General features: G+C 40.8%; 2 protein-coding genes across 2 annotated transcripts; both read left to right on the top strand.

The window, feature by feature from the left end:
* Positions 1 to 355: 355 nt before the first annotated feature.
* otop1 (otopetrin 1) lies at positions 356 to 8,855 on the top strand. Its single transcript, XM_023800035.2, has 6 exons — positions 356 to 1,231; positions 1,679 to 1,815; positions 2,174 to 2,232; positions 2,521 to 2,633; positions 5,707 to 6,551; positions 6,799 to 8,855. Exons 1-6 carry the CDS (start codon positions 868 to 870, stop codon positions 6,967 to 6,969), a joined length of 1,689 nt encoding a protein of 562 aa, XP_023655803.1. The 5' UTR covers positions 356 to 867; the 3' UTR covers positions 6,970 to 8,855.
* A 2,811-nt stretch (positions 8,856 to 11,666) lies between these two features.
* drd5a (dopamine receptor D5a) lies at positions 11,667 to 14,643 on the top strand. Its single transcript, XM_023800042.2, has one exon. The coding sequence runs from the start codon at positions 11,968 to 11,970 to the stop codon at positions 13,270 to 13,272; it is 1,305 nt and encodes a 434-aa protein (XP_023655810.1). The 5' UTR covers positions 11,667 to 11,967; the 3' UTR covers positions 13,273 to 14,643.
* Positions 14,644 to 16,051: the final 1,408 nt, after the last annotated feature.

Here is a 16,051-nt window from a genome sequence, read left to right as displayed (position 1 = left end):
ATCGCTATTATTCGCTTAATGATAGAATAACAATAAAATAATAGTATAATACAATTGCATAAAAAATAACATAAAATTCAAATAATGATCGATTCTCTCCCGCATTTCCCGCATTTCGGTCGCTTATATGTCTATGTGTCATTTAAAAAGCAGCGTATTTAGATTTGGAAATAGGAGCCTGGTTGTCAGTATTCGATGGTGTGTTTACAAAGGTAAACAGATTATGATGAAGGCATCAACGGGCCGGATAATTGCCCGGATAGCAGCCTGATTGGGTCTTTCTGAAAGGTGTACGCCGGAGGGGCTGAGCGTTACTTGCAGATCAGGCAGTTGTTTATTGAGGTTTGCACACTAATCTATACATGAAGTGCATCATGGACATGGATGGCATGTTTTAAAATGCGTGACAGTGTGCATCTGTGTGCACCGATTTGTCAACTTGACATTTAGTTTTTCATCTCATCAGGGAAAAAACTTTTTTTTAAAGATTAAGGCAAGAGCTTATTTTATCCATCGATTTCAGGAAAACCTATAGCGGCTCCAGTGATGCGAACTGGGACAGAGGACAACTGAAACCCTATCTATACAGCCTAATCTCCGTGACTCAGCAAGGAGGTATAAAGGCACGGGCTATGAAGTAATTTTAGTTCATTGTTACACGAAAACAACAGGACATTTGTATCAGCATTAGTCTGGACCTTTTTATTGAGATCGGAACGGGAAGAAAAAGAAAAAAGAAAAAAAACGAACATTTCCTCCTGACCTGGGACTTATATAGCCTGATATGAAGGTGCCGCAGTCTTTATTTTCCTCAGTTATGCTGTAAAGAGTAACTTAAAGTAGTTTTTACTTGGATTTTACTGGGGAATGGTAGAGCACAACGGTATGGATATTACCTCCCTGAACAAGTACACATCTGATCCCGCTGTTCATCCTGGTCCAGCCAAGGTTAAAGATGTGTTTATTAAGGGCTGGAGTGATTACCCGGAGAGGACCTCCCGGGTGCTTAGCGCCCAGTATGGCCTCAATCTGTTCATAATGGGGTCCTCCTTGATGCTAGCCTTCTCACATGAGGGCACCCCTATCCATGAGGAGCACGTCATGGTCTTCATGTCGGGTGTCATGATCATCCAGATTCTCTGGATGTTATGGTATGCCTTGAAAAGGGTTACAGTCCAGAGAGGCGTCGAGCAAGATATCGATGTGCACGCCGGCCCATGGTACATAAGAGGTACGATCACGCCCAGGAACCTCATAAAATCATGTGTAAAATGTGTGGCTCATTGAGAATAACTCTGACGGGACACATTAAAATACATGCGATGTACACTGCATTTCAGATATGAAAACCATACTTTAATACCTTGTGGCAAAAATTTACCGAGTCGCTATAAAAGTCAACAAAAAAGAGATGGCATACTCTACTTAAATCATAGACTTATACTCCGCAATGAATTTCTTGCAATTCCTCTATGCATTTTTTTTTTACCTATTTACCAATTTGAATTGTTTCATTTATAAACTTGAATACTTGAAATTTTGCTTGTTGATTCACTTGCTCATCTATGAGCACGGTCAAAAGTTAAGCGACTCGCTTTAGCAGAAATGTTCGTTATGATTGAAAACGAGCTAAAAAATAAAGGGAAAAAAAAGTGTTTCTTTTTGTCGTTCCCCCCAGCCGGTTTAACAGTTCTGGCGCTGCTTTCCTTATGCTTGGATATTTTGCGAGTCGGTTACTACGTCGGCCACAGAGTTTGCCTTGACACCCGATTTGGGCTCTTCGCCTTCGTTAAATTTTTTCACACAGCTTCACAGGTAAGCATCAAAGTCTGCAGTGCCTTTCCATTTGTCAGTAAACTGTGCCTTCTTTAAGCTCGTTAAAGGGTGGTTTCCACTGAGAATAATACATGCTTTGTTTAGTGGGATCAAACAGTTGCATGACCTATAATAAGCTTCTGATTGTCTGATAGCTTTGAAATATAAAACAGGCTTAAATTCACCTGTCACCTGTCAATACATGGGTGAGATGCATCGCTTATATCCCAATATCTGGACATTAAATCTCTTATATGTCTATATAACATCTCAAAATTGACTAGGCAAGAATGTATGAAGGGATATCACTTTGAAATGTCTTTGCACTTTTCATGTTTTGAAGTTGATCTTGTTTTAGATCTATTTCCTTTGGTTTCACGTATGTGATGTCGTCATGGGCTTAGAGACTTTCGAAAGGTATGAAGATGTCTTCAGAAATAAGCTATGATCTTTGATAAGATCCAGGTTTCCAGCTGATGTGCACAATAAGTTAAAATGACTAACAGAACAGAAGTTTAGTATAAGTATTTTACTTATGCCATATAAAGATTATTCTTCATATTTATTTTAACAGCTTTTTGCAGGCTATGAATGATTTATGAATCTAGTCTTTCCATTAGTCACTGATCCTTATAAAGCTGACAGGCGTCATGTGTGCTTGTATGGTTGGCTAATCCTGTCATGTTGTGTGTTGATGTTCCTCAGGTTTGGCGTGATGCACGCCATCTTCACCAACCTTATTGTTTGGGGCAATGGTGTTATGGTAGAGTCTGACCACTACTTGGACTTAGCACTGGCTTTCGTGAACTTCACTGTAGGTAAGGCACTAGCATTCTCAGAGCCAGATCTAGCAGATGAGTTTGCTTTACAATTGGCCCAGCTGTGTGTGTGTGTGTGTGTGTGTCTCCATGGGGCAGGGAGCAGCGCATGTGGACAAGCGTGTGCTGTGTAGGTGTGTGGGAGTATGTCTGGGCATATGTGTGTGAATGGTGAAGGGGGCGGGGGGTTGGGGGTGCCGTGATAATTTGCAAGCGGGGGTCCCTCTTGGGTTTCACACAATGCAATTGTTGGCTTCCAGTGACTCCATCAGTGCAGATTTGTGTTAGAGGTCCCCAGCAGGAGGAGGTTCAGGTGATGTAACTGATACTCTCTCTAGTGTCGGTCTCTGCTTAGCTGGCTAACTGGCTGTATTTTATTATTTATTTTTATCCTGTTAATTAAACAGAGGAGTTGGCGGGGTCATCTCACAGAAGGAAGTGATTTACCTTCCACATGATTCCCAGAGGCCAGCTTAGGCTGAAGAGAGGCCCGCTGTGTTGTGTACATGGAAAGGGCCATTTGGGGGAAAAAAACAGGGGGATTTCACCACTGGGAAGCGTTAACTAACAGCAGCAATGCCAGGGCGGCAGAGGCGAGCAGGATATGACATGAACCTCAGGGGGCTGCACCTGAAAAAAATACGTATTGAGGTCTGTCTTCAAGGCCGTGAAGTTTGAGGGACTGTTCTCCAGTCTGCAAACTGGCACCAAGTTACGCTGTGTCCTACTGGTCCTGCAGCCCAGAAGAGCGTAACAATGCAGAGGCAGAAAAAGCAGCTTTTTCAGAACATGCATAACTTCATAAAAAAATTTAAAAGTAGCATTCTCAGCATATTGGGGTGTAAACCTGAACGACTATGTGAAAAAACAGAGCAGTGTTTTGCAAAGGGCCTCATTGTAATGCATTCACCTGTAAGAAAATCACTTTTTTCAGCTCAGCTGTGGTTAGGTATGGATGTACAAAAGCTAACTAAAGGTTAAATGTACCTTTGTAAGGGACAAAGGGGACTTTCTTCTACAGGCTGGGAGTCCCAAGAGAGGAAGGAACAGTGTCTTTGCTTTAGAGCAATATCCAACTAAATCTCACCTTATAGTTAGTTTTAGCTTTAATATTAGATACATAGCAAGACAACCTTATCCTACTTTTGGGCCCCTATTGAGATTTCACAATAAAGTAATGTTTTAAAGTTTAAATCAGGATTACTCAGAGAAGACAGGATGGTCGAGCCCCCCCCCCCCACCACATTGGGTCCCAGGTGAAATGTCCTTGAGACTGATCAAAGGCTGTTAGACTTCGGGCTCTCTAAACTTGTGTAAACCTTAGGACCTAAGCTTATTGGCTGGGCTTCACACGATCCTGTGTTTGCAGGAGTGATCCTCATTCTCTGAGTGGGCTCATCTGTGTGTATATTCTCCTTTCCTTTATCTCTAACCAAAAGCATAAGATGTTATCATATATCTATATGAATCAAGTGCAAAGTGACATTTACAAATCATTCACAGGATATACAGTACAAAATAAAGTGTAATATTCTTGAAAAATGTGATGCTGGAATGGTTATGCTTGGAGAACAAGCACATTGATGAATATGCGTTTCCTCTTTCACTATTAAATTTTTAGTTCAAAATTTTTGTAAATAAAATCAGTACAGTCGTCCCTTCACGCTTCGACTCTCGCGGCTTTACTCTATCACGGTTTTTTGTATGTTCATTTAAAAAGTTGATCGAGACAGTGAAAATGATACATCGCTACGCATCGGAAGCGATGTATCATAATTAAATGAACAATAATAATAATGCCTTGACACCCGATAATAATAATTTGTAACGTCTAATATGTGTTATTTTCTCCAATTTTGTCTAATATATTGGGCAATACGAGTGTAATTGTCATGATCGGCCTGTACGATCCTCTTGTGTGCCACGCCCCCTTATTAACCACGTGTGTAACCCCGTTTGTGACCAGCTGTTTTCTGTCAGTTTGATTCGTCCGGTGTATTTAAGTCCACGTCAGAGGCTGTAACCCCAGGTCTGTCATTGACGTTTTGATGTTACATGTTCCTGCGTCCTGCATTTGGAGTGATTCTAAATAAACCCTTCGATCCTGATTCCGTGTCCAGAAATCATAACCGTAATGGTGACTAAAGGGTGTAATTTCATGTCTAGAGGGCTCTAATAATGTTAAAAATCGTATTTAGAAGGTCGTAAACAGGTGTTCTATGCTGTAACTACGAAAATATTCAATTTATAAATAAAGAATCCTACCTAATTCACTTATCTTGGTAGAGTCTGGAACAGATTAACCGCGATAAACCAGGTCCGACTGTACTTTGTTTTCCGGTTAATATCCATTCACAGAACTATGATTAGGCCACTTAAAATTAATAAATAGTTTTACATGGCCGCCCGCCTCAATTTTTTGGTGCCGCCTCGATTTTTTTTATATTTTATATTTTCCGTTTTTTTCACCTCAAAAACTGTCAGAGATCGTCAATGTGCCAAATCCTGATATCCTGTGCACTGTGAGCAAGTAGTCTCTTGTAGGGTGGTCCAATAATAGTGACCCTCATTGATGTCAAACAACAGCACTTCTATTGTTTGAAACAATGGAAGTGCTGTTGTTTTGCTATTGTCAGGAGGACGCTTTTATTGGGCCATTCTGTGGCAAGACCATTAAACACTTAGACTAGGCATTTGTTTTGAAAGTTTCTCTTTTGTAATTGTTTGAACTGTTGAGAGTTTAAAATGTTGAGATACTGACAAATTAAAGTTTAATTTTCTAGTTTTAGTATATCTCTGTTGCCGATCGTCTTTTCGCTAAAAATATAAAATATAAAATCCCCTACTCACCAATATTTTAGAAGTTTGAGTCATGTAAAACAATTTATTAATTTTAAGTGGCCTTAAAGAAACTAATGTGTTTTTTTAGTTGACTACATCCGCATATCTTGAATACATTTATTTATTTTGCTTGGTGTTCATAAATAAATGTATCTTGGCTGTGTATATATGCATGTGTATAATCAGTAGAGATTAAATAGTTGACATAATGTTTTGATTTTTCTCTTACCAGATGCCCATGCACCTGACTGTAACTGCAGTAGTGGCATCTGCATTGCATATACTAAAAGTGTCTACTATCTGTACCCGTTCAACGTCGAATACCACGTAATAGTATCCGCCATACTTTTTTGCATGTGGATGAACATCGGCCAGGTCCTTATACACCAGACCCCTCGAGGAACAACCAAAGTCAAGCCTGTGGCAGTGATCATAGGCCCAGTGCTGGGCATGCTTGCCATTTGTAGCACCATCGCAGTCTTGGTGATTTACCTCTCCAAGATGGGTGGAAACACGGAAACACGAGATTGGGCCATCTCAGTGTTTTATATCTACGGCATTGTCATGCTCTTTTCCATGAGCGTAGCGTCAATAGTGGGCCTCCTGCTCTACCGGATGGACCATTCACCATTGGACAACTTACAGATCACCCCAAGGGGGCTGGATGCACAGCTACTCTTTGCCACGTCCATGGGAGCCTGGCTCTTGTCCTGGTGCAGTATTGTGGCTGTTTTGGCTAACCCGACTTACGAGAGCTACCGCTGGACTAACTTTACATACTCCCTTCTGATGGTTCTTCAGAAGTATGTGCAGAACCTCTTCATCATCGAGGCACTCTATCGCTCTGCTGGGGAGGGAGCAACTGAGCCTCCCTCACAGGTCTTCTCAGTGACCACCCCAGATGCATCCCAAAATGGAGCTGTGAATCCTGCCTTTGAACAGCAGGAGGCAGATGCATCCCCCGACCCCAATATCCCAACAGGCCCCAATCCAGAAAGGCCTTCTCCTGATTTCCTGAGAGTAAAACAAGAGGCCCTGAAGAACGTCTCCATCTTCTTGCTCCTCTGCAACGTCTCTGTAAGTTCCTGCTTTACAGCATGGTGCTCTACAGCCATGTCAGCTTAACTGCACTGATAAAATATCCTCTCTCTAATTTCACACACAGGCTTGTGCTTTCTAATCTTCCAAATCTTTGAGACTGAATTATATTTTCACAGCAGTTTTCTTCTAGACTGTTTCAGGACGTTTGCGAATGAATCGTTTGGTGTCTGTATTTGCATAAATGCTAATTGTGTTGTTCTGTCTTTCCCCATGGTCTCTGTAGCTGTGGCTAATACCAGCATTTGGCTGCCGACCCCAGTATGATAATGAGCTGGAGCAAGAGACCTTTGGCTTTGAGATGTGGACCACTTTGGTGAACATTGCCATGCCTGTGAACCTCTTCTACCGCATGCACTCCGTCGGGGCCCTCTTTGATGTCTATATTAGGGTGTGAACCATGGAAACAGGAGTCCTCCTGCTGCAGCATGTCCTGTCAAGAATCAAGGTATTCTACATGACATGCTGTTGTTTCAGACCATTATAGAGTGTTGAAAACCATGTAGGGTGAGAAGGAAGGTGTGTCGGTCACAAACGGACGATCACATTTGGTGCTCTCTTTTCTGCATGAGTCGCTGAAACACCACCAAAAAAATAACAGAAAATGGTAGATTGGACTGTAAAGTTATATACTTGAATTTCTTTTCACTCAGTCACCTTTGATTCCCATTTTAATAAGTGATGTTTTGCATGAGATCCCAATTATGTAGATTTTTTTTGCTGTTTTAACGCACAGTGCCTTTCACATATGGACAACAACAAGAAACAAAAAAAAAAATAATGGGATGGATGTTTAACAAGATATTTTTAAAATAGCGTGAGTTCCAAATATCGGAGAGAAGTCCTGGCTGAGTTTTGTTGCGATGAAGATGCAATTTTATCGTTGTGGATGCTTTAAATTTTATGTACTGTCAGAGAACATTTATGAAGCATGTATGACAGCTTTATGACCATGATACCTAACTTACCAACTCGCACTGACAAAGGCTTCAAGTGAGAACTAAAAAGGCATATATGTATATTGTGTATAATATAAATCAACAGTAAATCATATCTAAATAAAGGACTATCGTAACTCAACTGAACTAAACCATTGTTTTTACAAAGTCCCTACTGGTCAATATTGACTAAACCGAAAACGAGTCACTTGTCAATTTTTTGTGAACTTGTAATTCTGTGCTGATGAAGATGCTTTGGAAAGTACACTTATCGCAAATTTTACCTGTAATGTTAATGCTAGCATAGTACTGCCGTCATCATTTTTTATGTAATCTTTTATCGTGAGGATGTTTCAAACATAGCGACTTAGAACTGAATACGTAAACCTGTGGGACACTTGAAGCCTGTGGCCGACCAATGAGATGTGTACTCTTGTTACATACATGTTGTCTTTGATAAGAATCATTTTGCCTGTTTATTTTTTACATAGTTTTATGGTCATATTGTTATTTTCTGTTAGAATGTCATTGAACAGTTGGTTTGTGCTCTGCTGCTTCTGAAGAGATGAGTTTCGTCCACTGGCAGTCCAGCCTTTGCATACCATATCTCTCATTGTAGTCATGCATCTTCCTTTAACCACAAAGGACTAAATGGACGGTGGGTGGGGATTTTGGGGTTTTATCTGACCACAGCATCTTGGAGAAGAATAGCTTGGTCAAGCTGAAATCTCATCGTTTAGAGGGGGCTGGGGAATTTAGCTTTATTCCAAGCCTCCCACCAAAGATCATGGTCCTCCAGTTCGTTTTAAACCCCGCTTGGCCATCTGGATGTTGGCGTGTAACTCTCTCAAATTCACACCAGTGCACGGCTCCTCATAGGATATGGCAGCGGACACACGTTTGGGACCTCGCCTGTGGGGAACACCTTGTTGCCCCATTTTCCAAGAGGAAGACTGCCTCATGTCTAAGCCCACTTTGTGAGCTTCAGCTGTGAGCCCCCATCAGAGCAGGGAACCAGCAGAACTCATGATTCCAGAGCCCACTGTGGACATTCCCATGGTCAGATTTCCACTGCAGAGAGTTACATCCCATCTACTTGAGGTCTTCTCTCCACCACTGAGAGTGCCTGCGCAGCTCCACTTGCATCGCCAGCTTGGACCGGGGAGATGTTCCGTTGATTTTGCAATGAAATGATGAATATTGACGTTGCTACTGCTTTATTTGGTTCATCAAGGTTTTGAAAAATATATTACAACCCTAATCTGGTGGTATTATCCTTGTGAGACTTTATGTTTTTAATATTAGCCTTCTCTCACTGCAATGGTTTTATTTTTCTCAATTTCTGTTTTACTGATTATTCACTTATTTTACTTCTCTGACAAGTAATTTGACAGTCCAGTGATATATTGGACGTTTGAATAAAACATTAGATTTCGAGATTTGTCATATTGGTTGTACATGAATCCTCTGTTTGAACTCATTCTAATTTAGGGGCATTTGGGTCTCTGATTAACTCCTGGCTCATTTCACATAATTCACAGAGCACTGTGCTCACTCCACACTGGTTTATCCCTCCTGGTTCTGTCTCTGGTATAATTATTTCCTAATTCTGGTTTAAGTGGTTTCTGTTTGGGGCCAGTGATCCCAGACACAGCTACACAAAAAATAAAAATAATTTAAGCTATTCAATCTTAAACGTTATACGAAGGGGAAGCCTCTGTGCTCTATGATATGTGTCTGAGGAAAAGTTGCTTTATTCATCAATGAAAAACATTTATCTTCTATGTTCACAATGATATGCATTGAGCCAAGAAATGCCTATTGAAAACATCTTGGACCATGCTCAAATATCAAATATCATAATTTCTCTTTACCTCCTTTAGTAAAGGCACATTACTTGCCCTCATAAACAATATAAAGTGTAAGAATTTGAGAATTTCATGCAATTAAAAGCAGACCGGGACAGTTGTCTTCTCGCAGTTCTCGCAGATGATTATTTTCACCACTAGGTGGGGACATGGACTCGTACTCTTCTTTTTGGGCTTTGCTATTTGGAAGGCCTGTAAAAACACCCTCAGATGTGGTGGCACTGCTGTGCAAGTTATTTCAGCCAGATACTCTGCTATTTAATAAAGTACAAGTACTAGAAACTTCCAGGACATTTCACAATGTTATATCCCATCACAAGCACATCACCATGACCTTGAAATGTATTGGCAGAACATTCAGATCACACTCAGTTGCAAGACTCTCATGTAGTTTACATAGTACATTTTAATACATACACAGTAGTATTCATTAAAATGTATAGCATTAGAAAGGTGATGTGGTGGCATAGTGGTAAACACTGTTGATCCTAGCTCTAGGACTGGGGGTCAAGTCTCTGCCCTGGCTCAGTATGTGTGGAGTTTGCATGTTCTCTCTGTGTCTTTGGGGGAGGGGGGGGGGGGTTCCTCTGGATACTCCAGTTCCTCCACAGTCCAAAAACATGCTCGGTGCTGTTTTGCCATCCCGTAGATATTGATAAGATTTAAGGAATGATTGTACAGCAATCCTCCATCCTGGGATATATTATCTTAAAGATGTATCAATGACTTGCATGTGTTCATATGCCAGAAAGTAGGCCTGTTTGTTTACTAGGTGGATTCAGCCTTTGAACTCCAGATATGCCATTTTCCATTGGTGTCTTTTTTAAGACATTAGGTTAAGGCAACTCATAACAACTTGGATTTTTTTATTTATTAGTACTGTTGTCCAAGGGATTAGATAAAATAGGCCTCCTCCATTCACTTGGGTACACTTGAGCTGATCCCCATTTCCATTCCCCTCACGGGAGGGAGCCGCAAACTGCAACCTAACAGCCAGGAATAGACAGGAAATTTTCTCCACGTCAAATATTTATGTGACATCCAGAATACCAGGTTTTTCTGGGTTAAACCTATGGATCGCTACAGAGCATCCACAATTTTCACAGTTGTTCGGAAAAGGCAAAAAAATATATTTATAATAAATGAATGATGCGACTCCTTTGTCCCAAGAGGGCACTCACGGCATTTGCTCACCTCTTTCACAATCTTCCCCCTGTGCGGCGGTGTGCTTATCGTGTATCGAGACTCCGTTTGATTTCAATCGTGTCAACAAATGACACCTTGATGTTTGTTAAAGTCGTGCAAGATTTGCAATGTAATGTCGTTTCATTTCACTTATCAAGTCTCGTTAAGCTTCTGAATATCGCTTATCAATAGTCTAAACAGTTTGACAAGAACATTAGTTTTTTCGCCTTCCCCAATAATATATGTTTTTTTTAGTACAAGCGTATGTTACGTAACATATTGGTAAGATTTGGATACTCTTAATGTGAGCGTACGTCCATCCCGAAGGGTATTCAGTACCTGTCTTTATTATTATTATTATTAAATAAGTGTTATCCCTGCAGAATGTTTAATATTACCCAACACGTATAAAAAATATATAAAAATACTACTATATTAATGTACATGTTTATTTTTGCAGCTGGTTCATAGGCGAACTCCTCACTGAATGAAATGACTCATATAGACCTGCCATTATTTAAAACGAATCACGTGGTTCAGCACCAGTGACAGCGCCTCCCATATTAAAACAGCCCATCACAAGCGTATTGTACGTATTGTACATATTATCATGCAAGCCTGAGTCCAGGATTGGACGACGCCTATTAATTAAGTTACTTCTAGTTCAACTGAGTTGTTCGACGTAAGTTGATAAATCATACCTTGCTCCCAGAATTTACGAAACCATGTGCTAAAAATAATAATGTGTTGCACATTCGTCAGCGTGTATAATATATAATTCCATATAATTCCTTCTAACGAACGAAAGCATGATTTAAATATGTTACGGTTTTAAAAAATAAAAGGCACTACAAAACACTGCCCCGAAGAACTCTGTATACATTATGCATATCATAATATGCTATAAAATATTCCATTTAGAGATGTATGACTTGGATTACTTGTTTTACCTGATTTTAATGTTAAGTCTAGGTGCGCATCCTGATGCAGGGTGGGGGAGGGGAATTTAAACGCTTCAGACCCCCCCCCCCCCCCCCCTTTCCTTCCGTTGTCTCAAAAATAGCTCACTTGGACAGTTACATAGCTGATGTCCTGCGTTATATCGCAATGCTGGGCACAGGACAGGCAAAGCATCGCCATGCGCTCCTCCCTGACAAGGTGCCTTTATTTCTTTGGCGTGCAACTTACCCCCGCCGGCTTTGTGTTCGCCGGTAGGATTGTAGTTTGCTTTTTTAAGCAAAGATGCCTTTTTAGTTTTAATATGTTAGAGGATGAGAAAACGGCACTCGGTAAGTCGTCCGTCCCCATTTGTTAAGCCCGCATGGGACAATGTGTCTCTTTACAACTTGATCAGGTGCATCAGCACACGAAAGTCAGTCCGTTCCGTTTTCTTTCGGAGAAATAATGTGGAACACGACCGAGTTGGAGGCGACATCGGATGACAAAAAACAGCTGATAATACGGACACTGACTGGGTCTTTACTCTCCCTCCTCATCCTGTGGACGCTGCTGGGGAACATTTTGGTCTGCTCGGCGGTAATCAAGTTCAGGCACTTGCGAACTAAAGTTACCAACATTTTCATTGTCTCTCTCGCTGTGTCGGATCTGTTTGTCGCCGTGCTCGTCATGCCCTGGAAGGCTGTCGCTGAGATCGCGGGCTACTGGCCCTTCGGCAGTTTCTGCAACATCTGGGTCGCTTTTGACATTATGTGCTCCACCGCTTCTATCCTCAACCTCTGCATCATCAGCGTGGACAGGTACTGGGCCATATCAAGCCCCTTCCGATACGAGAGAAAAATGACTCAGAGAGTGGCCTTTGTTATGATAAGTGTGACATGGACGCTGTCCATTTTAATTTCATTCATACCGGTACAACTCAACTGGCATAAAGCCAAAGATGAGGTAACCGGCACCAATTACAGCGCGTCGGTGGAAAAGGCGGAAAACTGCGACTCCAGCCTGAACAGAGAGTACGCTATTTCCTCGTCTTTGATAAGCTTTTACATCCCTGTGGCCATCATGATCGTGACTTATACCAGAATATACCGTATAGCTCAGATCCAGATCCGAAGGATTGCATCTCTAGAGAGGGCAGCGGAGCACGCACAAAGTTGCAGAAGCAACAGACTCGAGTGTCAGCACCACAACACACTGAAAACATCCATCAAGAGGGAAACCAAAGTCCTAAAAACTTTATCAGTGATAATGGGCGTATTCGTGTGCTGCTGGTTACCTTTTTTCATTTTAAACTGCATGGTGCCCTTCTGTGACAGGCCATCTGCCGACCAGAAAGCCGGTCTTCCCTGCGTAAGCGAGACGACTTTCGACGTTTTCGTGTGGTTCGGATGGACCAATTCATCCCTGAATCCAATTATTTATGCTTTCAACGCTGACTTCCGAAAAGCCTTCGCTAATCTACTGGGTTGCCGTCATCTCTGTTCCAGCACGCCCGTCGAAACTGTGAATATAAGTAATGAACTCGTTTCTTACAATCAAGACACTTTGTTTCATAAAGAAATCGTGACTGCCTATGTGAACATGATCCCTAACGTGGTGGAGTGTATTGACAACGAGGACACTTTCGATAGGATATCCCAGTTCTCACATCATAATGAAATTGCCACCGATTCCGTGTGCGACTTGGATGACTGTGATGCAGATATTTCTCTGGACAGGATAACACCATTCACTCCCAATGGTTTACAATAATTGTGCAGGCTAATTGTCCAAAACCATTCGTAAAATGATATTGTCCAGTTATATTTAAAGTTGTTGTTATGACAGGCACATGGTGATGTCGTATTATTGTGATAATAGATCTAGGAAAAACTCTCTGTAGCTTATCCGTGGGACGGATATGTTGATGTCTGTTTAAAGCATTGCTTCTTAATGGTTAAGAGTTATTGATTTATTCTAAAGTTTTAAGTCAATACGCACTATTGTAAGGTCAAGAAAACGCATCAGGTTCATTGACATTAGTGATTATAATCACTCGACATAAGTGGCCGATTTTATGTAAATGGAAGATGGCATTGAAGCAAATTAGTGTTTTCTGCAGGCAGTCTATCAATTAATATAATCCTATTAGCCTAATGTTGTCGATGGGTACAAGGTGTCTGTGACATAAATTCCAGTAAATGGTGCAAGCCTTACGGAAGTCAAGCATCATAATGCCTTATTTCCTGAGAGAAAGTGTGCAATACAAGGAAAGGTATACAGTTTTGATGCATTATTATGAGGAATGCCAAATAGCCTATGTAAGCGCCCTCCAAACACTGCCCTGCGAAACGCTGCCAAATATACAGACAAGCGTAAATTTGGTTTTAATGAGTTTAAGCACATTTTCCCAAATGCAACTATGATAAGCCTAATGTGAAGAAAAAAATATTACCATGATAACGATTGTAACTGTGTTATTATAATTTCTTTCCTTCTATTTATTTATTTATTTGTTTGTTTGTTTGCTTATTTTTCCCTGCCGGACTTTACCAAACAAAACTTTTATATTCATATGCAATAAGAGTTTGGTTAATGCAAAACATGTAAGACGCAGGGCTATGGAGTTTCAGGACCGCTTGCATGAATGAGCAGGATGAGGCGTTAATATTCTGCCGGCGCTTCTGCCCGCAGCCGCCTTTTTCTTATTGGTTTGTTTCTCTTTGTAAGGCTTTGTAAGGAATGTAACGTGGAGAAGCTACGAGGCATGTGAGGTAAATTGAATCAGGAAATCTGAGCGGTTAAGGGAGGATTTATATTCTGTTGTGATCCGCACGTTTATGAAGGAGCTTTGGGTTTGTAATAATTAAATGCATCAACGAAGAACGAAAGATATATTTTCATTCGTAAATTAGGATAGAGCGACCATCAGGGAGTTCTTTGTATGAATAATAAACTATTCTCAGTTTTTATAAACCTTACTCGACCACAGAACAAAGTTATTACAAGATGAGTATTAAAGAATTTACAAAAAATGTATACAAATCAAATGAAAATAAGGCGTGCGTGCAGGAAACGGGTATCATTCAGTTGGATGTAAACTGTACATAACATTTTCATCTTTTTTTAAGATGTACAGATGACACCTTATGAATGTAAGACGTTCGTCAGACACACTAGTTTTAAAATAAAATCATCTTGTCAAAAAGTGCTTTGTCTCAAGCAACAGCAGTTCTTGCTTATAAATATATAACATTATATCATCGTTGTTATAAAAATGATCGACTGCGTTGACGATTGCTGAAATCAATGTGACCAGTTTGGTATTTGGAGCTAAACTGGTAAGCAGGTGTAACACAATAAAAAAACAATGAAGTAATTCTTTTAACATATTAATTCAATTAATATTCTCCTGCCAAAGACCTTCACTCCATCCTGGAAAACTTTTTTCCATGATTGTTGTTATTGAATAATTTGTTTTTCTCTGTTTCAAGGCATTTAATTATACTTTTCTCCTTTCTATCACTGCCATATACCTGTATACCTAGAGCTCGATCTGAATCTCAGAAGTCAAACAGTTCTCTCTAGGTTTTATATAAACAACACTTCGATCGTAACTCCATCTTCACCATCACTTCTCTACCCAGTACGCCACAGGCAGCCCCGTTGGGTGCCCAAAATGTAAGAATGTAAAATGTAAAATCAGTCAAAGTGAGAAGACAGAGCTTTTTGATTTCAGATTGCCTAAGGGGTCCCGCCCTCCCGAGCTCTGGGTCCACATGGGTCACACTCTTCAGCTGGCTCCCCATAGTGCTGTAGGTTTTCACTATCAGGATCTCTCCAGCTATTCTGCTATGCAAATCGTAGCCAGCACACTGCAGATGTCTGAGCAGCCCGGGGGCATTAGCTTTGCAGAACTATGCGTCCGTGTCTCCACTGACAGAACATAAAGAACATTTTAGCAGTACTGGAAAGAGCTGCCCATTTGACATCATAGGCAGCCACTGTGCCCTACAGTTCAGGTGACTGAGTGTTTTTTGTAGTCCAAATCAACCATTATGTTTCCCCACCTGTGAGTTGACTGACACCCCTGAACATCACAGAGAAAAGTCATGAAAGTTTATCATGCTCTTCTTGCTGTCCATATCCAGTTTGCTCTCATCCTAGGGAAACAGGAAAGGAATTCCTTTCTCTTTCCATTTCATTGTGTTTCTTTTCGTTCTTCTTCACTAATTTCACTACTTCTCCCTTCCTTGGTTCTCCTTCTGTCATTCACTTGCTTTCTGCTGTGTCTGTGCCTGTTCATCTTCTATCTGAAATGCAAACAGCATTTCTTCATTTTTAATGCCACATCAGTCTTCTTTATAGGACATCGCTTCTCTTTTATGTTAATTCAACATCATTAATTTCATTCTTCTTCCACTCGCTTAGGTGCGCAAGAGTAAATCGTTTCTCCCCTAGCCTCTACACTGTTGTCTTCTCTTGATTTCTTTCACAATTGAAAGCTGCGAGCTGATGATTAAAACCAGTGGGTGGCTGCTTTGACTGATCG

This window comes from Paramormyrops kingsleyae, chromosome 12, assembly GCF_048594095.1.
Source record: "Paramormyrops kingsleyae isolate MSU_618 chromosome 12, PKINGS_0.4, whole genome shotgun sequence".
Taxonomy (NCBI): domain Eukaryota; kingdom Metazoa; phylum Chordata; class Actinopteri; order Osteoglossiformes; family Mormyridae; genus Paramormyrops; species Paramormyrops kingsleyae.
Note: the sequence above shows the minus strand (reverse complement) of the source record. Positions and strands in the feature narration are given on the sequence as shown.